The sequence below is a fragment of the Lichenostomus cassidix genome, chromosome 2 (genome assembly GCF_008360975.1).
Source record: "Lichenostomus cassidix isolate B80296 chromosome 2, HeHo_3.0, whole genome shotgun sequence".
NCBI lineage: Eukaryota > Metazoa > Chordata > Aves > Passeriformes > Meliphagidae > Lichenostomus > Lichenostomus cassidix.
In genome coordinates this window covers 65,455,777-65,471,959 of record NC_139482.1, presented here as the reverse complement: position 1 = coordinate 65,471,959, position 16,183 = coordinate 65,455,777, and the positions used below count along the sequence as shown (strand labels likewise).

The window sequence follows — 16,183 nt, the reverse complement described above, 5'->3', positions numbered from 1 at the left end:
TCATGGGTACCAGAAATGTACATTACAGCTGGGTTTTGAATATTTAAAGCACAACAGGGAAAGATAAACGATTATCAGATCATTTCATTTAGTGAGGGATTGGGTCTTCATTGGTTTTTACTAATTACAAATAACTGCCCAACTTTTGCAATTACCTAGTAGATGAAATTCCAGGAAATATGAGTAAATGAAAAGTTTTCATTTTGATGTAGCCTTTTTAATTTCATTTTAATTTATGTATTCATTTTAAGTCATTCCCCATCTGTGTATTTTGCAACAGAGAGAAGTAATAATATTTAAAGTAACATCCAAAAAAGGTAGTGTATTGCTCTGAAAACTTTGAAAAGATTATGCTAGCAATCTTTTTGCCTTTATTTCCCAGACACAGCTCCTCAAAACAATACAGTAATGTCAAAATTGCATTCTCAGACAAAAAGTGCTTCCAATTTATTTTAAATCAACTTCAATCATAAATAATACTAAGTCAAACAACATCCATAGTACTAAGAAGTCAAAGAAAATTCATGCATTTTTTTTTTCTAGCCTAATAACTTTCATCTAAATGTAGATACCTCTGTAATACATGTATAGCAAGGCAAACTTTTGCATTGTGAAATTATTTGATACTGAGATCACCTACCACACAGAAAAAGTATATTTCTCCAAGTCTTCCAAATAAAAATTACTCTCTACAGATGCTTTCCCTTTTTCTCGGCTTGCATTATTCTCAGGACCTGATTTTTCTTCACAGCATTGGTCAGGTGGGTTATTCCAGCTGACCTTTAAATGAAAAGAAGAAACAAGTTAGAATAGTACGGTAATTAGCTGGACACAGCTAGCAAACTAAGAGGTGCCAGCTTCTCTGTTTTGAATTCTAGCTCTGTTTTCACTCTATAGTAAATGTGGGAAACAGCAGTGGCAAAGCTGGCTCAAAACACTTTGAATAGACTAGCTTATTTCAGTTGGAAGGGACCTACAACAAGCATCAGTGGTCCAATTCAGGGCTGACCAGAAGTTAAAGCTGGCTGTTAAGGATACTGTCCAAAATGCCTCTTAAACACTGATGGGCTGGGGGCATCCAATCTCTCTAGGAAGCCTGTTCCAGGCTTTTGGCCACCTTCTCAGTAAAGAACTGCTTTGTGTTGTCCAGTCTGAACCTCCCCTGGTGCATCTTTGAAACATTCACATATGTCCTATCATGGATACCAGAGAAGAGCTCAGCACCTCCCTTTCCACTTTCCTTCCCCAGGAAGCTGTAGAGAACAAGGTTCCCCTGAACCTCCTCTTCTGCAAGGTAGACAAGTCTTCAGCCACTCCTGACAGCACATGCCTTCCAACCCCCTATTTTCCCCTCCTCTGGACACATCCAAGGACATTTACAATCTTCCAAAACCATTGGGCCTGGAGCTGCACACAGGCTATTGTTACATTAATTGATTATGCTCCTGTGAGGCTGTGGTTTGGCAATTCCTCTCAAGGAGATGCAAGTCAGCCAGTCTTCCTCTACCTACTTGCTTTTTCCTGTGTTGTATACCAGACTCTGTCAGTGCAAAAATTTGGACACGTACATAGTATGCCATATGGAGGGAACTGATCTGGGAATGGAATTAATATTGTTTGGCTTCTTTTTTTTTCTTTTTCTTTTATTAACTGGGTTAGCTCTCAGCTGGACCCATTCTGATCCAGGCCACCCTGCCCTGGTTGCCAGCACAAAGGAGAGGGACAGTACTGCATCTTTCAGTGCTGGTGCCAGTTTATGCTCATTTAAACTACTCTTTGAGCTACAAAGCAGAAAATCATGATCTCTGCTCATCTCCGGAACACCACCTTTGCGTGCACAGGGTCTGATTTAGCACCTGGCACTGCTTCTCTGAATTGACTACCAGATTGCCTGGATGTTTGGCATTATTGCCTCTGGACAGAGAGCCAAACATTACTTCCACCAAGAGACACAATGAAGTCGTCATTTACCAGACAAACATCTGCAGGTGACTTCAACAAAGATATCAATTAATACCTTCCCAGGCACAATACCAAACTCTGTAAAGGGTTTGCTAACATTTAGTGAACAAGTCCAGAGAGGACAAGGAGATGGATGTTAAAACATGTTATGTTCAAACTAGAAACAGAACTCCCTTTCCATTCTTCCTCTTACACAGGGAGACGGAAAGTGTACTGCTTAGAGGTAATGACAAATTTTGGTTCCACATCCCTTGATGCCAACTTTACAGAGCAAGTGGTTGAAATATTCTAGCCTATACTAGAAGACAAGTTAAATTAATTATTTAAGGTCCTACTTGACTTTCACATTTAAGAAATCTATAATGAACAGCCAAGTTTACTCTTTAGATGTCAAAAAATCTCAGAGCTCCCAGGGAAGAAAACATTGACACAAGATTCAGTTGCATCACTCTGTACTGTGCTAATTATGAAAACTATAAAGTTTGGGGTTATTTTAACTCTATAAACCATTTTGCTCTAAAATGTAAACTTGCATTCTGAATCTTGAATTACATAAATCTCATGCGCATTTTGAATTTCAGCCACGTAACTTCCCAGCTTCATTCCCTGGAAGAAGTCAAGGTTTCAGAATGTGTAGTGTGTGCAAGGTACTTAGCTTGTACTGACATTGTCTGCATGAAACTATTGCTGTGCAAAGTAGATGTAAAGACATTATTTAAGACATAAAACCCAAAAGTGTAAACGAGTTAATTCTCTGAGACTGTGTTTTCTCTTGTCTGAGGTACAAAGAGCAGAAACCAAGTCATCTTCATGACGATGGCATTATGACCACAGAATATATTTTACTTCTCCCAGAAGTCACTGACTGTGAACATTCCCTCTTTTTGTGCTACCATTCAATATCTTAATTCATGCAGTGGTTTACACACTCATTGCAACAAAAGTTAAGCTGATGCTAATTCCCATCACTCAGAATACACTCAGTGAGAGACCATTTGCTACTCTTTAGCATTGATGAATTTGGGGATAGGGAGGGCAGAGAAATCCATATTCCCCAAAAAGTAGAGGTCAGACTCAAAGATCTTTCTGATTCCTTTTGCTATTAAAAACATTGGTTTACAAAAAGAAAAGGGACTGCTGAGGAGAATAAACCACTACATGAACTTCTGTCTTCTTCCTTAAGTCTGTTCTTTACGTTTGTCATTGTTTCCTGTATATGAGTGTTAGGCAAAATTATTTTAGAAGATGGTATCCAGAGATACAAGTAGGCTCAAATTATATAAATTGGGCCAAATGCCTAAATCTTGAACATGCTAAAACAAGACTCTCTCTGAACATTAGGGTTCACTCATCCCATTGAAAATGAGGGGCTCTTACAACTTCTGAAAGGAGATTTGACATGCTCACATTTCTTTTGTGCAGAAGGATTCTTGTAAGAGGCTCAGTTCAGAAATCTATTCAAACATGTCAATAACTGTAAGCTTGTGAGTCATTTCACTGAGTCCAAAGGGACTAGACAGGGCTGAATTACCCATGGGTTTACACACCTCACTGAAACCAGGTCACTTTCATGTGGCTTTGAGAGCCACCCACAACTGAGGTTCCTGTAAGACCATGGCATTTTGTTCAAAGGCATTGTGTTATTATGGGATTGTAGGAAATGAATTTCACTCTGCCACTCCCATGGGTTGGGTTGGGTTGCTTTGCCCATTAAACCCACTCCACTCCATCAGTCCTAAAATCATCCTTCCCCTACACATAAGGCTACACACACAAGCATGCACACCTCAATCTGCAGCTACATTTCTATAAAACTCTGTTTTCTTCAAGTTATCCATACCTTCCTGAAGAAATAAATCCCTTGAAAACTGAGATATTTAAAAGAGAGGGAATTTCCAGTTGGAGAATCTGGTTTTGCTCACAGATGTGGATCATTACACTCCTAAAGTTAAAAGTCGCAGTTATAATTCCCAGCCATTGAGTATTTGTGCTACACTATACAAGCTTGTGGGTATTGTGAGCACTGTGGTGATTTCTTTTCTATGGGCAATTAAAAGCATTAAAGATGCTTCAGAATATATCTAGAACAGGGTGAGACAGATTACCAGAATGATTAATTTGAATATTCGTATTTACAGTTCATTCACTGCAGCCATGCTGATTTAAGGAAGGAAGTGGAGCAACATTTACCTAGAAAAAATTGCAACTATCATTGGAAAATACCTAAATTAATAATGGAGTGCAGGTAGACACAATTTTCAGGAATACACAGTCTTCCTTGTGTCTTAGGTCTCAGGATTTACATTAAATCTGAAAGTTTCAGTAGCATCTCACCCAGAAAGTGTTGTCACATTGCAGATACAATTCCATGGTATCTTGCACTGATGACACAGTAATTGTTCACAAATTAATAATGTCCTTGGCCAGGATACTACAATTACGTATACTAAAAGTTTCTGATGGTAAGGGTCTTCTGCACAAGTGCACAAGAGCTTGAAGCTTATGGATGCATAGGAAACATATCTCATGTTTACACATTACTGAAATAACATCATCCTGCAGCTTGATCAGGTTTCTGTTGTTTGGTTACTCGGTGGTCTTTCCTTCTACTCCTTTGAAGTTTCATTGGTGAAGACATTAGCTCCCTACAGACCTATGCAGGAGACAGCAGTGCACCTGGACATGTGAAGCCTTATGGTGGCTATAAAAAAATTCACAGGGATAGATTAAAGAAGCATTACAACCACAGCAAGCAAGCCGACAAATCGTTCTTAAATGGCACATGTAGAGGCTCCAGCGGCTTCTCTGCGATCTTTAAGAGAGATGGTGATGTTCATATCAAGACCAGTACCTTGTGATGTCCTCCTTGGACTTCCTTCAGCCAAAAGGAGCCACAGTGCTCATCTGCACTGCCATGGCAATCTTGGTAATTGTCTGCAAGGAAACCAAAAAAATGACATAAATTATTTTTATGCTGCAGCATAAGATAGAGCTCTGGAAAGGAAGGAGCTGGATTTTGGTCCCTCTCCAACAAGATCCTGACTAACTTCAGGCTGATAATTTTCCCCCTCCATCCAAGTTATAAATAGGTGGTTATTTCTCTCCCACATTCCAGAAGTGTTACTATGATAAATGCAGAGAAGACTTCAGATGCTGTGGTGCTGGAAATAACAATTACATAGTAGCAAAACATGGGGGAAAGCAGAAATAAAGAAATAATAGACACAAGAAGAATACCTGGAAGAGTATTTTAAACACTCCAGGAAGTGTTCTTCAGAAGACAGAAGGAAGTTAATTTTCTTGTATGGTCATAGTTGTGGATCAAGAATGAGGCAGAGGGACACAAAGTACTTGAATAAACTTTGCTTAGAAAACACAAATCACATGTCCCTCAAGCTCCTGAAAAGCAGTGACCTGTGGAAGGGACAAAAATGTACTCCCACATGATCGGAAGCAGTGATGTGGCAAAAATAAAGGTCTGTATTACACTTTTTAATGTATGGCATATGGAGGATAAGCCAAAAATACACTTAACAATTATTTCAACCTTTTTTGTCTTTAAGTTATTTCCAGTTCCACTCTGTAAAAGAGAGTCGAGTGTATATAAAATCACAGTACAGGAAGGATCTGCTTTTAGGTGTTACAGTGGTTGATACACCATATATGCATATACAATATCACAATTTTAAGCCTGTGTGTTTATTTATGTGCATACCTATGGATATCTTTCTTATTTTGTACATATATATACACATGTACAGGTTGTATATATGTTCAGCATTCATAGTGACTGAGGGATTTACAGATATTTACATCATCTAGGGTGAAAGAAGAGGTCTACTGAAATCAGTGAAACAGCATAAAATACAGCTGCTGGGTACGTCACGTGTGCACACATGCAGTATAACCTGTTCAAACTGTCTCTACATATTTCCTATATGGGATACATGTATGGACCCATAAATGCATGTTAAAATATAAATATACCTTTGTAAAGATGGTTTCTGTGGTTTTCTTTGTTTAATATTTCTTCTTATTTTTTTTCCCAGCACACAAAAATGGGTTTCCAAACAGCCTTGCTGAAATGATGAATACTTTAACAATGTTTTTGGAGTCAAATGAATAAAGCGGTAATTATCTTGGCAAAAAAAATGGGAAAATAAAAGAATAAAGAAAACAATAATATTCTACATTTAAGAAAAGGGAGGGAGAAGGAACTCAAGTCTGTTATTTAATCATGACATGCTCCTTTTATATTTTATTTGTAAGGCTCTGAATGCTCTTTTCTTTCTATACCAGTGAGCTCATTACTTTAATTCCTCATAGATTTCTCTGAACAATTTTTGCTAAGTAAAAACACAATGTAATTCTTCAATGGCTGTAACAGTAAGAAGCTGCTCAAATTAAAGATCAATAAAAAGTACAGAAAAAATCTGTATGAAAATAAATAAATAAAAGAGGAGATGGGAAATGCCTGCAATTAGACAGGATGAAAAATCTAAAAAGAAATTAAATTTGGTTGTAATACATTTCCCATTCTTTTCTTCATGAAAATTACTACTGAAGTGGTTTTTTTTCTGTAATTTAAATGTTAAGCTGCCAGATGTGTGTCTCATGCTTGAAGAGTTGAAGCTTTGCATTATTTAGCATATTAAGATTCACAGAATTTAAAAAAGGGCTCCTTTATTGCCTGGAGGTTCTAATTAAGTAAACCTTAGCCTGGTACATTTAAAACTTGCAATACAAGAGATTTTACTTCCTTTTTTTTCTCAGTAGCCAAATCTCATCAATATAATAAATATGGAAAATACTTAAGATGATACAATTTTTCTTTGGCTTGAGGAATTAAACCTATCTATTATTTTAAGAAGTTTTTAATAGAGGCCAGCAATCAGAAAGACATTTAAAGACTCCAGTCTACTCTCTAACCATAAGAGTTGCTGTTACTCAGTGGTGAGGGGGAAGGGAACATATCTTATAAAACTGAACTGTGAAGAAATTGTTTCTTCCACATGCAAAAAACAAAGCAGTTCTAAGAAAAAACAAGAACCACACGGTTCTTTATTATTAAATTGCACTTTACTTTTTTATAACTCTTTATAATTGACCACTGAAAACTTATAAAGCATTAATTAGCTGCGCTATCAGCAATTTGTTCATTGAAGGAGTTGGGACTGCTCCATCAGAAACTGTAATAGCATAGAAATTCTTCTGACATACCGTACCCATAAATCATACCTTAAATACAGTTATTTTTGCCATTTTAGAAAATGTCAAAGGTGTCAACTTTGTCCAGATATAACACTTAGCAGTGACTATTTTAGTAAATTGACTCAAAATATATTTTGTTCCCTGAAAAGGGAACATAATATCATTCTGATAAAAATGAACAATTTGAGGAGGAGAAAACAGCACCAAGAAACAGTGATCAAAAACAGGTATCATAGCTCTGATAAAGGCACTGTGGCAGATGTAGACTCTCTGTTAATAGGTTTATTTGGAAATCATGAAACATATGCATAAAAGCTGGAAAATAAGATTACACTGGGGCCTGGAAAAGACAGTAAGATTCTTAATCCAAGGTTATAAATGTGTGATCAGGCATTAAAAAGAAGGCCAGCAGAATAGCTTAAATGCCTACATTTTTATAAGACAAATAGGAAAAATAGGGTGGCATTTTTCCCCACCATTGTGGAACGGGCAAGACAATACTAATGTCTGGATTTGGAAAATCATGGTGATATGAATGTTATTTCCAGACTTTGACAATGCTGAGAGCAGTCATTTCTGGGTGATATTAAATCCCAGCCAAATAGTTTAGATACCACACAGATCACGCCTGGTAAGGGATACAAAAATGAGTTACCCATACAAAATTCTTGAGTTCCACTGGGACCCACGTTTTTAAAATGCCATGGAAAGAGGTTGAAAACAAAACCATTATTGCTCTCTGTTACCTTTCTCCACAGCAGCCTTCTCAATGCAATAGCTGAGCATAACAGCACAACCTTTAAAATTAGAGGGTGTCTTACTGCTTGAAGAATAAAACTTAATCATTTTTTATCCACTGCATTGTCTGAAAATTACCATATTTGGTTATGTCTTCTGTAGCAAGTCCTGTGTACTGCAACAGGTGTGAACCTGTAGAATAAAACCATGGATTTGGAGGACGCTGCTGAATAGTGGGGACCCCACTGTGTGTTGAAGGTTTCATGCCAGACCAGGTTTTTAGTCTGGTCCTGGTAACTGACAGCCCATTAATACCTGATACACACAGCTAAAACACACCCCCTTGCTCAGCTTCAGTGCTTGTCCCCTGAGAACATTGCAGAGAGGACAAGAGAGCAAAAACTGGGGAAGGGCATCCATATCAAAAGTGCCCAAACTACCTAAAAAGTGTAAACATACCCTGTGTGAATGAGCGTTAGAGAGGGGTGGGAAACAGATTGTCTCAGATGCTGCACATAGGGCTGGTACTGGGAAATATTTATGTACGGGAGGCATGGGGACTTTAAAAGATTTTTTTAAAATATGGACAAAAAGAAATAGCACAGCTAGGAAGCTACAGAAGTTACTTCTGATTTGTATGGGGGGAAAGTAGAGAAGGAAAGCGCAGGCCCTTCTGACGGCTGCAACCTCTCTTTTAAGTCAGTAGGAAACGGTTTTAGACTGGTGCAGTCCAAGAGTGGGACAGGAGACAAAGATACCAGCAAAGCAGGAACAGAAAATAAGAAGATCCTATCTGGACTCCCTTCCTAGTAATGCACCAGCCTGTGGGAAATCAAATAGCATGACAAGAGCTGGAAAATTGAAGAGTTTGGATTGTGTGGATTTCAGAACTGTAAGCAGGAGCTGAATTTGATCCGAATTGGAAAAATCAATGCAATCCTTTATGCAGTTTTGCTCAGAGAAGGAAAAGACCAACAGAGACAGAGAAGGTTCAGCCATATGAGGCTCTGCCTCTGGGACCCTACCAGTATTAAAAAATGAGGTGTAAGCAATCTTCATTTTAAAACATCACTATGTTTCCTTTAAAGTGGCACCAACTACGAATTACCAATGAGAACAGGGTTGGGTTTTTTTTGGTTTAGGTAATTATTTTTGTATCTGAATACAAATGATATGTAGAAGTAAACAGTGTCTTGGAAAAGAACCTCACTGGAGTATAAGGAGAAATATTACAATGAAGATTCCCTTGTTTTCATAAAATTGTTTCAGAAGTGGTTGTGAGCATAAATATAATCCTCTCAATGAAACTATTTGTCACTTATATAAGCACATTTTAGCAAATGTAAAACCTCCTCTCCAACGGTAATGGCAAAATTAGAATGAAGCTGTTCCTGTGTTTGGTATTTTGATATGGAGGGAACATCTCAATAAGTTCTGAATAAAGTCCTGAGTGTTACCTGCTGCTGCTGCAATAAGCCACTTGGTTAGCCTGATGCCATCTTTACTTAAACGTTATTCTGAAGCTTTGCTCTGACGGACATGTCCTTTGATGTCACAAAAGGAAACAATTCACTTCCCAAAGTTTTTTCCACAGATGCGGGAAGGGTGTTGAATTTGTGATCTTAAATATGAACAATATTTGATATCTTGTTCTCAAGACTTGGTTCAATTTTGAAGACAGACATCGAGCAAAAGAATAGGAGCTAAAACTTTATCCTGGATATGCCCTAGAAAGGTGACAGAACAGAGAGCTGAAGGAATTACAGAAGATCTGTCAAACCCCAAAAATGAGCAGAATACCAGCTGCTTGTAACAGTCTGACTAACAATACTTATGAGAAATATTTCCTGGGTTTTCAGGGGTTTTACTTGCGGTACTTGCAAAACTGAGGGCTTTGAAAGAAGAAATTAGGCTTTGTATGAGAGAAAGGCTGGGGATCAGCTGCATGCTGGGATGGGTGTTGGTGGGGACAAAAATGCAGGCACTGTCAAAGTTAAAAATTAAACATCAGGTAGAATATAAATCCTAATTCATATGTCAGTCTGCAGAAAGTATTTTGGGATTTCAAAATGAACCTTTTTTTCCCTCCATACTTCTCAGTGCAGATAATTAAAGTGGTGACATTGCTGAAAGTGTTCTATCACAGAGCATCTATGCTTTAGCAATGTGACTTTTGAAACAAGTTTTTCATTAAAATACTATGCAATACATGCAACAAGTACAAGAAAATGAGCTCATCAAAGAAAACTTCTGTTGTACTGTGAATAAAGATAAGCAAATACTTTTTAAACCTAATTCAAAATCCATGGATACTTTTGGAGATCTGCTTATAGCTCAGGTAAACTCAGATTTTTACTTTTTTTTTTTTTTTTTTTTTTAGTCCTCAGTCACTTATAGTATTTTCTCTTAGAATATACCTATTCGGATCTGATGATGGCGATGATGAAAAATAATATCCTTTGAACCTTGTTTTGATAAAAGTTGTGGTAATTTAGTAACTTTCCAAACCAGGCCACTTCTGTAATTGCATCATTTCAGGACATTTGTAAGAGACTGTCTTGAACTGAAAATGTGAGTTCTAAAATGTTGTTTGGCATCGGGTCTCTGCCAAACTTCACACAAACAATTTGAATAAAAATTCAGCATGTTTATCTGGTTTTAGATCTAGATAAACATTAGTGATGGAAAGAGGGGAGAAGGAATACCTGTCTACCTGCACAACTAATAACTGGGTTTGAAGACACACTCTAAAGGTGGAAACTTCCAAATATTGGCAAGAAAAAGAAATGAGAAAGAAAAATTAAAAGCAGGCAAAAGCAAATGTCAAACGCCATTAAACATTATTTTAAAACCCTTTTTTCATGCAGATTACTTATGCTTTTACAATTTTGAGTATTTTAAGTGGCTTTTCACAGCTAACATTGGGCAAATGAACGAATTAAATTTCGAAGTACATTCTACTAATGTAGAAGTTGAACAATTTTTTTAAGCTAGGGCTGTGTTTATATTCTTAGAAGGACCAACATCTAGAAAAGCCATGTTAAGTGTTGGTCTTATCAGCACGTGGAATGAGAATCCTTGAAAGACTGAAAATTTTTATTACTTTTTTCTTTAATATGCTTAACCTTTTGTCACAAACACCTTTTAACAAAAAATGACACCAGCTCTGTGTTCTACTTCTTACACATCTATGATGGTTAATATCAATATTCAGCATTTATGAATCCTGACTTGGCAATACCATACTAGCTTCTACCTCTTTTTGTACCCACTTGATGTGAGATATTTGGCACATGCACCCACAATAGCAAATGCATAGTCCTAGCCTTCTTGGACAGTCAACAGAGAAGGACCGCTCCAAAGAAATTATTTGTGAACAACATTTTATGGGTTGCTGCAAAAGGAAAGGTGGCTTGTCAATTGGCTTCAAACTGACATTCATCCAAAATTCTACTGCATCATTTCGGGGAGCCCATAGACTTGACGAAGACAACAACCAACTGTTTAACAGGTAAGAGGTAGCTATGATACCTCAGGTAGCTATCTCTTACCTAATATTTCACAGTTCAGTGCCTAACCATGACCTATTACAGCTTCCTGGTACAGAAGGAAAGTCATACTCTCCCTTCAAAAGGCTGGATTAATTTATTTCCACTTGCACTTTCATCTCTACACAGTGGCCTGGGTTATGAAGTGGGAGTAGATGTCCATATCCCTGGCACCTTCAAATCCCTGCCCCATGGTAAGTCTGTCTCTGGCCATCATGGAGGTCTTTGAGTTTAGGAGGGGACCTAGGCATTGTATTACTCAATTCTCAGATGAATACTTTTTATCTGGGATTTAAAAACAAAACAAAAATCAAACTAACAAAAAATCCCCAAAACAAACAACAAAAACAAATAAACAAATGAACAAAACCAAGGAAAAAAAACCACCACAGCAACTTGCAAGGCTTTGCCTTCAAAAGAAATCCCACATCCCAGAAGCAAATGTTATCTGATGTAAATACAGACAGGCACTTTTATGTAGTTTAGCTCAGCACAATTAACAAAGGGTATTGCTATTAATGTGCTGCAGGAAGAAAAAGTACTTCCCAAGCACCTAACAGCAACATGTTGTGATCCATGGATATAAATGACCAAATAAAATGAAAGGATGTAAAAATGTCACGGAAACACCAGCCATAATCTAATGTTGTCAGTGCACTGCACACACACCTTGTAATTACTAACACATTTGGCCTACAAATATATTTCAGACAGCGGAGTCCACCACTTCTGTACCTGCCTAAGCTGCTTTTGATCCCTAACAATTGATTTAAACTCTTCCATTACTTCCTTTGCCCAGTGAAATAATGATGAGATGATATCACAGGGTGAGGGGGAAGGCAAATGGGTGTATTTACACACATGCTAAGCAGATCTATTTGCAAACTTTCAGTAAATTAAGTAACACAATAAAAATCCTAACCTGCTGGAAGCATTTTAAGCTCTTCTCTTTTCCTCCCAGCCTCTTCTGACACACACGCTTCTCCTCCTTTAGCGGCATTAAACTGCTTTTCCACTTCCTTTACAACAGTGGGAATACTTCCCTTATGGGTGTCGGGATCTTTCGGGGAGGTCAGAGGTTGCCCTGCAGAGGAAATGACAAGCTGTGAAATGTAAAAGAACAATTCCTTCCACATGTTTCCTTGCTCCAGGAGCAGTAAGGGGTTGTCGGCTAGCATCACGACGGGATGGGCCAGGCCTTTGTCTTAGCAGTCCTGTCAAAACTAATTTACAATTAAAGACCTGCGCAACTGTTTAAAGCTTTGCAACCCTGGAGAGCTTCAAGGACTGCTGAAGCCAAGTGGTACAAACCAATCTTACTATTAACAGACAGATAGACAGAAAGAAGACAGACCAAAAAAATGCTTTAAATTGTACAGTAACCAGAAAAATTGTACACCTGAAAATGATCTCTCTGTATAATATTTATTTCTCTTATAAGTTCATAGTCTGAGAACTAAAGATATTTCAGTTGTTCTAGCTATTCTTCTGGTTGACACATTGGGCACAGGAGCCAAACGCACTCAGTAGGGGGAAAGGCAAAATAAAGTGTAGGGACAAAATGAGATATCTGTTCATTGTAAAAAAAAAAAAATGTCCTTAAAGCCATTCTCAAACAGCAGCATTTTCTTTTCTTTATGCTCCCATAGTAGAGCAGGGATGTATGTATAAGGCACAAACAGACTTTCTGGATAGAAGATGTTAGACACAGAAAATCTGCATGTAGTGTTTAGTCCAAAGACAGCTGAGGAAGTGGAAGTCCTATGTGACAAATATACCCAACAAGACAATAGTAAGAACCATTTCTCCTAGCCTAGACTCTGGGAGCAGTTTGGTCATGCTAACACAACACTGTACCAGTTCTAGCAAGATCATCCTGCTCCTGGGACCAAACCATTCTGGCTACCTTGGAACATTTTCCCTCAAAATCTTGTGTGATAACACCTCTCACCCAACAGTCAGGCTAAGTAAAACTCCTTTCTTGATTTCACATTCCAGTGCTTGGGATAATTACTGCTTAAAAAAAATCTGCACTATCAGTCACAACTCTTTAGGTTTACCAAAAACACACAAAACTTTGCATTAAAAAAGAAAAAAAATACTGTTTCAGTATCTTACTATTCCTCAGTGACTGTTCCACCTTCTGCCTTGTAAGTACCCTTTTTACTCTTGAGTGCACATCAGTCTGTGCTGGTACAGTGCTGACCATAACTTCAGGATTTCAAAATGGACATTAAAGTGGTGTGAATAAGTCAACTGGAATGAAAAAGGTTTTCCTTTGGTTCTAAAAACCACAGAGAATAAAATCATCCCTAGCTTTCCACTTGCCTGTTTGATCTGATCACAAGTTCTGCAGGGTACCAAGAGGTGTTTGCATATATCAGGTCAGACCAACATTACATCAAGAAAAGCAAGCATTTGGAAGAAGGTTCCCAACAAGTGCAGAGTGACACTTCCCAAATGAGCCTGTGTCTGACCTAAAAGTGTTTGAGCTGGAGAGCTAATATATGAATGCTGTCCATCTACTTTTATGAGGATGAAAGAGCTGCCAATTCCAAAAAATACTGTTATGCTGACATTTTGCACATGTGAATCCCCTCTTCCTGTGGATATTAAAGTCAAAAGGGGTCTTGCTGGATTTCACTGTGAGAATGTTTTCTTTATGAATTTGTATATTTAGTGTTTATATGGAGACTCACAGTTTTGAATTTTTTTTTCAAAGCCCTTGTTACTTAGATCCAAGCCTAACACAGCAACATTCCTGGTAGTTGCACCAAATTTGCCTACCTAATCTGCTCCTACTAGAGTTGTTACCACCTTTCACACAACAATGAATAATAAATTCCACACAGGAATTGTCATTTGTTCTTTGACAAGGACTGTTGATCCTGTAAGGGGAAACAGATCAACAGCAGATTTTCTTAAGAAAAGCAAAGTATGGTGATAGTAAAAATGGAGGTTTGTCTTCTGCCATGAACCTCTCAGAGAATACCACTTCAAAAGAATGGAGAGAAGATATGGTTTGGACTAAGAGACACACCAGATCTGATAATGTGCATCTGTGTTCTGCACAGGAGGTAGAATGGGAGGTATTTATGTTGCTTTTCCCTGCATTGTGCTCTGAACCAGAGAGCCTGTGCAGCAGGGAAGATCCATACCTAGCCCTACAGAGTTGTGATTTAAAAGAAAAATGTAGCCTGGAGTTAATGGAAATAATATGAAGGTTCTGTTTTAAACTTCTAAAACCAAGACAAACTTAAAGTGAAGGTTAAAACACCATCTCCTAACCTGCTTTATTTCGCTTATATGTTGCAGTACCACATATGGTGGTGATTTATAAGATCACTCACTATTTAGACTACTGCAGTAGAGTGAGTTACAGAGCACCCGTCTTCATTTAGACTATTCTTGCTTTCTCTGGTTTGTGTCTCAACCTTAATGTCACTCTCACAGAGCTTCCCCCTCCCCACCCAGGCTTTTGGTGGTTTAACAGATATAATACTGTATTTATAGGGCATATCAATGTGCGACAGCTTGCCACAGATCATAAACACATTTTTCTGTTAGAAATGTTGAAGTTGTGATTTTCACCATGTGATCTCCAGTTCTCTAAGGTTTGTTCCTTTAATTGTAAATAGCCAGAAAGTCATCAAGCTAACGTTTAATAAACTTTTAATTTGAAATGGATTACCACATGTTGTGTTTGTTTACCCATTATTAAATCTCTTAGCAACATATCACCAGCAGAAACAGCATACTGTAACACTGCATAGATACATTAAAAAACAAACCCATGGGGGAATATTGGCAGCTAATAATATCTTTAAAGAACACTCCAAGAAAAATAAATAAATATAAGCAATATCAACAATTACTCCTAAAACTTTTGTTAGTGTAAATCTGTTTTGCAGGACAATTGCAGATCTTTCATGATCACCTTATCAGCAAATTTCAGAGGTCTGCATGCAAAATAGGGCATACTCTAATGCTCTTTCTCAGTTCTTTAAAACACGTCTTTCTTGACTTTTCAAACTGAGCGTCACAAGTTTTTTGAAGTGTTTTCAGAAAGCCTGACATATTTAGCTGCATCCTCTATGTGCATTTCCAAATGCATGTGAGGACTGATGGTAGGACCAAACAAGAGTTTGTCCATAACTCTTCACTGCTGACAAGGGTTGCCTGCAATTCTGCCTTTTGGATCTGCTATTGATGGTTTGCTGCATCTCAAAGCAACTTAGCAGATATGTAGAAGATTTATGACAACAAAAATTACCCTACTCTCAGTACAGTGTATGTTTACACCTCCATGCTTCTCCTATCAGGGTGGTTATATAAAAGCCTTTTGATCACAGTGCAGTTGCTGCTTAGCCTAAAAGCATCTCAGGGCAAACCTCATTTTCTTTATCTCCTAAATCATTACTAACTGTATGAAAAATACTTCTCCTGGCCTCTTTTCAAGTTATGCTTCCAACCTGAGCTGCCCATTTATCATGCTAAATGATTATTGCTTATGCACTCTCTTTCTTTCCTTTCAATATCCTCTCCTTTCTTCTTCCATGCCATCTGCAGTGCATCACTACTGCTGTTCTCAAATGCCTAAGGAACCTCTGTCCTGAAGAACTAAGCCTCTTTTTCAGATCTCCACATAATATTCACACATACACTACAATCTATAGGTTAGCTGAACCCTTCAGTTCATTAAACAAGAGAGAAAAAAGAAATAT

At 37.7% G+C, this 16,183-nt stretch overlaps 1 protein-coding gene across 1 annotated transcript in view; it reads right to left on the bottom strand.

Annotated features, from left to right (window-relative positions):
• LOC146441535 (uncharacterized) overlaps positions 1–16,183 on the bottom strand; it is a 186,467-nt gene that overhangs the window by 83,824 nt on the left and 86,460 nt on the right. Inside the window, exons 13-15 of the mRNA XM_085049838.1 lie at positions 12,382–12,543; positions 4,814–4,896; positions 641–780 (exon numbers count right to left, since the gene is read on the bottom strand). Coding sequence (XP_084905964.1) covers positions 641–780; positions 4,814–4,896; positions 12,382–12,543 — 385 coding nt within the window. The remainder of the gene's footprint in view (positions 1–640; positions 781–4,813; positions 4,897–12,381; positions 12,544–16,183) is intronic.